At 47.6% G+C, this 9,548-nt stretch overlaps 1 protein-coding gene across 8 annotated transcripts in view; it reads left to right on the top strand.

Annotated features, from left to right (window-relative positions):
- The window catches only part of veph1 (ventricular zone expressed PH domain-containing 1), a 161,096-nt gene that overhangs the window by 40,312 nt on the left and 111,236 nt on the right, over positions 1 to 9,548 (top strand). For all 8 annotated transcript variants that reach the window (XR_013547988.1, XM_078410115.1, XM_078410113.1 and 5 more), the window contains one exon: positions 1,145 to 1,308. Coding sequence is in view for 7 of the 8 variants with exons in the window: in XM_078410115.1 (XP_078266241.1) it covers positions 1,145 to 1,308 (164 nt within the window). In the remaining variant the exon portion in view is untranslated. The remainder of the gene's footprint in view (positions 1 to 1,144; positions 1,309 to 9,548) is intronic.

Raw genomic sequence — 9,548 nt, 5'->3', positions numbered from 1 at the left:
TGGCCTAATTCTACTCCTATAACTTGTGAACCTGTGTTAGATTTGTTTAGGTTCAAGTTTATTATTGTCATGTGCACTGAGGTTCAGTGAAAAGCTTTGTTCTGCATGCTATCCAAACAGATCAGATAGTACTACGAAGATAGACACGCTATCCAAACAGATCAGAATCAGTCTGAAGAAGGGTCTCGACCCGAAACGTCACCCATTCCTTCTCTCCCGAGATGCTGCCTGACCTGCTGAGTTACTCCAGCATTTTGTGAATAAATACCTTCGATTTGTACCAGCATCTGCAGTTATTTTCTTATACAGATAGTACTACAAAGATAGACACAAAGTGCTGGAGTAACTCAGCGGGACAGGCAGCATCTCTGGAGAGAAGGAATGGGTGACGTTTCATCTCAGACTCTACACATACACTACACACAAAAATACAATTAATTCAAATACAAGTTTACTTGTATTGAAATAGGATTACTACATTTTTATAACTTGCCTTCAATGTTCATTCCTAAATTCAAAGCTGACTGCATGAGTCGTATAAAATTCTGTCACGTAGCCAACATGTTTTAAAACTTGTAGGTAGACACAAAATGCTGGAATGACTGAAGAAGGGTCTCGACCCGAAACGTCACCCATTCCTTCTCTCCAAAGATGCTGCCTGTCCCGCTGAGTTACTCCAGCACTTTGTGTCTACCCTTGATTTAAACCAGCATCTGCAGCTCTCTCCGACACATGTTTCAAAACTTCCTTGTGCTAACCACAGGGTAATATTCAAGCTGTATCACCAAGGGTTAAACAGTTACAGAGCAACCCCCAATAGTTCAGTTCACTAATAATTTCCTTATGCTACAGTTTAAATGTATGAATGGTATGTAGGTTGCAATAACTGTTTGAGGTCACCTGTTGTTCTATAAATGATCCCTGCTCCATTGAGCATTTTCAAGCATCTATTCTCAGTAAAGGAACAATGACATTTACTCTCACCCTTTTTGTTTCTCTTTAAGTATCCATGTGGCATTCTGTGCAGTTCTGGTGGTATCTTGCATTGTTTATTTATAATGGATCCCTCTAAGCGACACAGTGAGGAATGGTTTCCAGATGATTTGAAACCTTCTGACTGGTGTTTTCTTGCTGCCCCTTGCAGGGAATGTGGTCTTGCTGCGAGTTTTACCGCCAGTGTACGAGAATCATCCTGAACCTATTAACTGTCGTGTTACAGAGTTGGTTCAATTGATGCCGAGGCTGGAACCTCCTGAACAGCATCAGCTCGTCCGCCTCCTGCAAATGGTAACGAAGCAATATCCTCAGGTAAAACCTTCCCCAGCCCTCCCCTTTTACCCTGCTAACTCATCATCGACTCCTTTCAGTTTAGTTCAATTTAGTTTAGAGATACAGCACAGATACAGGTCCATTCAAGCCAACCGAGTCCGCACCGACCAGCGATCCCAGCACACAAACAATATTCTGCACTCACTGGGGACAATTAATAAGGATCTCGACCCGAAACGTCACTCACACCTTCTCTCCAGAGATAGCTTATCCCGCTGAGTTACTCCAGCATTTTGTAACTATCTCCAGTGTAATCCAGCATCTGCAGTTCCTTCTTACACGTAACATAAGGGCGGCACGGTGGCGCGGTGGTAGAATTACTCCAGCATTTTGTGTCTATCTTCAGGGAAAATTTACAATTACACCTAAGCCCATTAACCTACAGACCCCCACGTCTTTTGGGATGTGGGCGGAAACCGGAGCACCCGGATAAAACCCACACAGGTCACGGGGAGAACGTGCAAACTCTGCACAGACAGCATCTGTGATCAGAATTGAACCCGGGTCTCTGGCACCGTGATGCAGCAACTCTACTGCTGCGCCACCGTGTTGCCCTAGAGTGTAGGAAGGAACTGCAAACACTGGCCCGAAACATCACCTATCCATGTTCTCCACAGATGCTGCCTGACCCGCTGAGTTACTCCAGCACTCTGTGAAACGTCACCTATCCATGTTCTCCACAGATGCTGCCTGACCCGCTGAGTTACTCCAGCACTCTGTGAAACGTCACCTATCCATGTTCTCCACAGATGCTGCCTGACCCGCTGAGTTACTCCAGCACTTTGTGAAACGTCACCTATCCATGTTCTCCAGGGATGCTGCCTGACCCACTGAGTTACTCCAACATTTACTGTCCATCTAGTCATTTATCACGAAACAAAGAACTGCAGATGCTGGTTCATGCACAAAGGACACAAAGTGCTGGAATAACTCAGCGGGTCAGGCAGCATCTGTGGAGAACATGGATAGGTGACGTTTTGGGTCAAGACCCTTTTTGAAACTCCTTTGGTCATTTATCAAATTGCTTTTCATGGAATCTTATCTGAACAAACTCCCTGTGGGAATATGTTTTGAGTGGGAAAGCCGTCCATGCTCAAGTTCCTTGTGTCTCTGGTATTATTCTCTCTTCACTACTCCTTGTATTTGAGGATGAGTTGATCGTACTCCGTACAGACAGCACCCATAGTCAGGATCGAACCCGGGTCTCTGGCGCTGTGAGGCAGTAGTTCTACCTGCTGCACCACCTGATCATTCCTGCTGGGGTCCCTAGGAAGATTTTCCTTTCAAATGGTGTTGGCTCCACATTTAATGTCGGCGTGAGATGCTAGTTCTCGTGGAAATAGAACAAGATCAGTGAAGTCTAGAGTCTTCTTCTGCACTGAAGTCAAAGATGACCAAAATACTTTGGCAAATGGCGAGGGAATTGTTCGAACGGGGGAAAACGGTGGCCAATAATAGTCAGACGTTGATTCATTTGGCTGAGGGCTAATTGCACAAGAATGGACCAGGGAGAACTACAATGCTCCCCCCCCCCCCCCCCCCCCCCACACACACACACACACACTGTTGTGAAATCCAAGCAAACTATGTCAGTGATTGTCATTTAAAAAAAATTTGCATTGAGAAATATAATGGGAGTGAGATGATATGTGGAAGAACAGGAAGCAGATTGTTGATTGGTACGGGTGTCAGAGGTTATGGGGAGAAGGCAGGAGAATGGGGTTAGGAGGGAGAGATAGATCAGCCATGATTGAATGGCGGAGTAGACATTGTGGGCCGAATGGCCTAATTCTACTCCTATCCCGTATGATCTCCATTGTAAATTGGTTCTGCAGTGTGTTTTCGATCTTCAAAGATACCAGAGGGAAAATCTCCTGAAGGATTTGTTTTGGGGCTGAGGAGCCATTGGATATCATGTGGAGTGGTGTTTAGATATATCTACATTGTGATTGAACCGGACAGATTGCTGCCTTTTAGAATGATGTCTTGCTATTAAGCACACACTAACACACGGTGGCGCAACGGTAGAGTTGCTGCCTCACAGCGCCAGGGACCCGGTTTCGATCCTGACTACGGGTGCTGTCAGTATGGAGTTTGTACGTTCTCCCTGTGACGACGTGGGTTTCCTCCCCTATCCCAAAGACACGCGGGTTTGCAGGTTTATTGGCTTCTGTTAATTGTCCTTGGTCTGTAGGATGCAACTAGTGTACAGGTGATCGCTAGTCGGTGTGGACACGGTGGGCCGAAGGTCCTGTTTCCACTCTGTGTGGAGTTCCAAACAGCTGGAGTAACTTAGCGGGTCAGGCAGCATCTGTGGAGAACATGGATAGGTGACGTTTCACAGAGTGCTGGAGTAACTCAGCGGGTCAGGCAGCATCTGTGGAGAACATGGATAGGTGACGTTTCACAGAGTGCTGGAGTAACTCAGCGGGTCAGGCAGCATCTGTGGAGAACATGGATAGGTGACGTTTCACAGAGTGCTGGAGTAACTCAGCGGGTCAGGCAGCATCTCTGGAGAAAAGGAATAAAGGATTTTTTGGATCAAGACCCTTCTCACTTCCTGATTTAGCCGGTTGGCACGGAGTCGATGGGCCAAAGGATCTGTTTCAATGCTGTATCTCTTAAGTAAACTAAGCTAAACATTACTGATCCATTTACAGAGTCGAAGGGAATGGTAGTAGATTCAGCAAGTGGCAATATTTCCACGCTGTGTCTCTAAACTAAGCTAAATTAAAAAAGGAAATGTGAATTGCCAAGAAGTGTTGTGAGACAGCTTTGTCTCTGTGGGCAGTTTATCAGTGTCTCTATAAAAGGTGCTGAACTGTGCTGTGAGAAACCACCTCATGGAGATTAATCCCCCCTCAATTTAAACCCATGAACCGTGCCTCAGAGATGCACTTACAAAATGGTACCCTCAGACAATGGATGTGATTGTCGGTTACATCAAAGAGGAGTTGAGTTTGGTTTATTGTCACGTGTACAGTGAAAAGCATTTATTGCGTGCTATCCAGTCATCGGAAAGACTATACTTGATTACAATCAAGCTGTCCACAGTGTACAGATACACAATGAAGAGAATAATGTGAATCACGTTTAGTCAAGATAAAGCCAGTGAAGTCCAATCAAAGATAGTCCGAGGGTCTCCAATGAGGAAGTAGTTGGTCAGGACAGACTTCCTCACAACATACATAAGTGGCCATTTCACTCATCAATTTGCAAACCTCTGGGAAACAATCCCAATGTCCCACATGTTTCCCTGTAACATATTTTCCTACATGTCCCTATGATATCTTTAATCCTTTTGGTTCCTCTTATAGAGTCATACAGCACAGAAACAGGCCCTTCAGCCCAACTTGCCCATGCCAACCAATGTGCCCCATCTACACTAGTCCCACCTGATCATCTTTGGCCCATATGCCACTAAACCCATCCTATCCTTGTACATGTCCACATTTTTCTTCAATGGTTAGGAAGGAACTGGAAATGCTGGTTTAAACTGAAGGTAGATAGTAGTTCAGCACTGCTCTCTGGTTGTGGTAGGATGATTCAGTTGCCTGATAACTGCTGGGAAGAAACTGTTCATGAGGTGTGCGTTTTCACACTTCTGTACCTCTTGCCCGATGGGAGAGGGGAGAAGAGGGAGTGGCCGGGGTGCGACTCAGCCTTGATTGTGCTGCTGGCCTTGCCGAGGCAGCGTGAGGTATAGATGGGGTCAATGGAAGGGAGTAGGAAAGAAACTGCAGATGCTGGTTAAAATCGAAGGCAGACACAAAATGCTGGAGTAACTCAGCGGGTCAGGACACAAAATGCTGGAGTAACTCAGCGGGTCAGGACACAAAATGCTGGAGTAACTCAGCGGGTCAGGACACAAAATGCTGGAGTAACTCAGCGGGTCAGGACACAAAATGCTGGAGTAACTCAGCGGGTCAGGCAGCATCTCAGCCTGAAGAAGGGTCTCGAGCCGAAACGTCACCCATTCCTTCTCTCTTGAGATGCTGCCCGACCCGCTGAGTTACTCCAGCATTTTGTGCCTGCCTTCAATGGAAGGGAGGTTGGTTTGTGTGACGGTCTGGGCTGCTGGCCTTGCCGAGGCAGTGTGAGGTGTAGATGGAGTCAATGGAAGGGAGGTTGGTTTGTGTGATGGTCTGGGCTGCAATTCGCTGTAATTTCTTGCGGTGTTGGATGGAGCTGTTCCCAAACCAGGCTGTGATACATCCTGATAAATGCTCTCTACAGCTCTGGCCAGGTACATGGACAAATCTCTAACAGAGGCCAGCCGAGACCTGCTGAAATGTGCTTCCAGTTGCCTCGAAGCTAATCTCCAAATATCATGCAAGAAATTGGATTATTTAAATGAAATGCAAGGAGCTCCTGTCAATATTGAACGCAAGGCAATTCCTGGCTTTTCTGCAGCTTTTCCAACAGTCTTTGGATGTTGGTGAAGCTACAGATGCTGATGGACTCTGACATTGTTGAACAAACCCGCCGATCTCTGGCTATCCCAGAAATGTTGCTGATTACTAGATTCCAGTTGTGCAATTGCCAACTCATGTATTTCCTGGCACACTTCTCCGACTAGTAAACTGTCCCTTGGTAGGCAAGGAGTTTAAAGTTTTAGTTTCCAAGCTATTGCAGCTCGAGTTCCTGAACAACAGGATGTCTTGTGAAATATGTCCCCCGTCCCCCCCCCATCCTTTCCCCCACCTCCAGTGCATCGATTGCCCTATTTCCCCATCTCCTTCCATCCATACATTCCTTCCTCTGACTTCACATTACCTCCCTTCCATTGACTCCATCGATACCTCACGCTGCCTCAGAAAGGCCAGCAACTTCATCAAGAACCAGTCAGTTCAGTTCAGTCTAGTTTATTGTCACGTGTACCAAGGTACAGTGAAAAGCTTTTGTTGCGTGCTAACCAGTCAGCGGAAAGACAATACATGATTACAATCAATTAGAGTAGATTAGAGGATCACTTAGATTAGAGTCACACCCCGGCCACTCCCTCTTCTCCCCTCTCCCATCGGGCAAGAGGTACAGAAGTGTGAAAACGCACACCTCCAGATTCAGGGACAGTTTCTTCCCAGCTGTTATCAGGCAACTGAACCATCCTACCACAACCAGAGAGCAGTGCTGAACTACTATCTACCTCATTGGAGACCCTCGAACTATCCTTGATCGGACTTTGCTGGCTTTACCTTGCACTGAACGTTATTCCCTGATCAAATATCTGTACATCGCGAATAGCTCCACCGTAATCATGTATTGTCTTTCGGTTGACCGGTTAGCATGCAACAAAAGCTTTTCACTGTACCTCGGTACACGTGACAATAAAAGACCTTTGAACCTTTGAACTAAATTAATTTCATGCCTCTTCTATCTGTACCTCACATTTTTTGTCTTTTCATCTCTGGTGTTTGTTCACCTATCTACCCCCTCCCCTTCACCTGTATCCACCTATCACTCCTCAGGCTTTGTCCTGCCCCACCTCTCTCTTCCCTCCCTTCCCCCTCCCCGACTTCAGGGTCCTGACCTGAAATGTCACCTATCCATGAGGTGCTACCTGACCTGCTGAGTTACTCCGGCACTTTGTGTCTTTGGATAGGAGGAATGGGTGCCGTTTTGGGTCGAGACCCTTCTTCAGACTGAGAGTTAGGGGAGAGGGAGACACAGAGATATGGAAGGGTAAGGTGTGAAAACGACAGATCAAAGGGGACAAAGGTTATGGGAAATGTAGAGGAGATCATTGTTAGCTCGGGCAAGTTGACAACGAGGCAGCCAATGAAACATGTAATCAGGGGGACAGTCAGACTGGTGCGAGTTCGAGGATGGGGCAGGGATGTAGAGGGAGATGTAGAGAGAGGGAAAGCAAGGGTTACTTGAAGTTAGAGAAGTCAATGTTCATACCGCTGGGGTGTAAGCTGCCCAAGCAAAATATGAGGTGCTGTTCCTCCAATTTGTGCTGGGTCTCGATGTATGGGGACGTTTCTGTGTCGGGTGCTGTTGTAAGTCATTGGGTAGGATTTTTTTTACATCATGTATGTAGGTTAATTGACTTGGTAAATGTAAAAATGGTCCCTAGTGTGTGTAGGATAGTGTTAGTGTGCGGGGATCGCTGGGCGGCACGGACCCGGTGGGCCGAAGGGCCTGTTTCCGTGCTGTATCTCTAAATCTAAATCTAAAAAATCTAAAAATTTCAGCTTTGCTCAAGTTGCAGTTGGCTACAAGAGCTGAACCTGATCTCTGTGGCTAAACATGAGCAGTTTGAAAGGCTGATAGAGGCATCGGGTGAAAGTCTAAGGGATGAATGTGCATCAGACTCACCAACAAAAAGAATGGGATTGCCACAGATGTCAGGAATTAGAATAGCAAAGGTCACAATCGAGACCAGGGAGACCGAGGGCTTATTTAATGCTTTCCCCAGCCACAAAAATGAGAACGGACGTTCATCACCTAATGGGTCTGGATCTCTGCTCCAACTAATGGCCTTTCATCTCGGGAGCAGGATATAAGATCCATATGGCAGAGTGGCACTCTGATCAATTGATCTTTCTCTCCATTTGTACAAGAGGCTGCACAATCCAGATCATGTTCCTATTCCAGAAAACATTGTGTGCTCAGTGAAGAAGTAGGCAGATGTGATGCAGTTCCTAATCCTGGAAGTTTTTAGTTTACTTTAGAAATGCAACGTGGGTAGAGGCCCTTTGGCCCACTGAGTCCGTGCCGACCAGTAGAGGCTCTTTGGCCCACTGAGTCCGTGCCGACCAGTAGAGGCTCTTTGGCCCACTGAGTCCGTGCCGACCAGTAGAGGCTCTTTGGCCCACTGAGTCCGTGCCGACCAGTAGAGGCTCTTTGGCCCACTGAGTCCGTGCCGACCAGTAGAGGCCCTTTGGCCCACTGAGTCCGTGCCGACCAGTAGAGGCCCTTTGGCCCACTGAGTCCGTGCCGACCAGTAGAGGCCCTTTGGCCCACTGAGTCCGTGCCGACCAGTAGAGGCTCTTTGGCCCACTGAGTCCGTGCCGACCAGCGATCCACAATCACAATCATTCTTCATTAGCCAAGTATGTTTTGCAACATACGAGGAGTGTCATTTTCCATACAGTCATAACAATAGACAATAGACAATAGGTGCAGGAGGAGGCCATTCGGCCCTTCGAGCCAGCACCACCATTCATTGTGATCATGGCTGATCATTCTCAATCAGTACCCCGTTCCTGCCTTCTCCAATAAAAAGCAACAGGACACTCACAATACATTTTAACATGAACATTCACCACAGTGACTCCCCCATATTCCTCACTGACCCCTCACATTAACGCCACCCCCCACACACACACACACACACCACACACACCACACACACACCCCACACACACACCCCACACACACACCCCACACACACACCCTACACACACACCCCCCACACACACACACACACGCACATGCACACGCACACACACACGCACACGCACACACACACACACACACCACACACACACGCACACACCACACACACCCCACACACACACACACACACACACACACCCCACACACACACACACACACACACACCCCACACACACACACACACACACACACCACACACACCCCACACACACACACACACACACACACACACACACACACACACACACACACACACACACACCCCACACACACACCCCACACACACGCACACACACCCCACACACACACACACCACACACACACACACACACACACACACACACACCCCCACACACACACACACACACCCCACACACACACACACACACCCCACACACACACCCCACACACACGCACACACACCCCACACACACACACACACACACACACACACACACACACACACACACACACACACACACACACACACACACACACACACACACACACACACACACACACACACACACACATGGGACAATTTTACATTGATACAAATCTGTTTATACATATCATTTATACAGATTTTACAAATCTGTACATCTTTGGAGTGTGGGAGGAAACCGAAGATCTCAGAGGAGACCCACGCAGGTCACGGGGAGAACGTACAAACTCCGTACAGACGATGTTATGTGTAAGTTGTGGGCGGCCCCGTGGCACAGCGGTAGAGCTGCTGCCTCACAACGCTAGAGACCCGGGTTCCACCCTGACCTCAGGTGCTGCCTGTACAAAGTTTGTACCTTCCCCCCCCCGCG

Source organism: Rhinoraja longicauda, chromosome 13 (genome assembly GCF_053455715.1).
Source record: "Rhinoraja longicauda isolate Sanriku21f chromosome 13, sRhiLon1.1, whole genome shotgun sequence".
In the NCBI taxonomy this organism is placed as follows: Eukaryota; Metazoa; Chordata; class Chondrichthyes; order Rajiformes; family Arhynchobatidae; genus Rhinoraja; species Rhinoraja longicauda.
The sequence above is the reverse complement of the archived record's forward strand: the minus strand, read 5'-3'. Positions and strand labels throughout refer to the sequence as shown.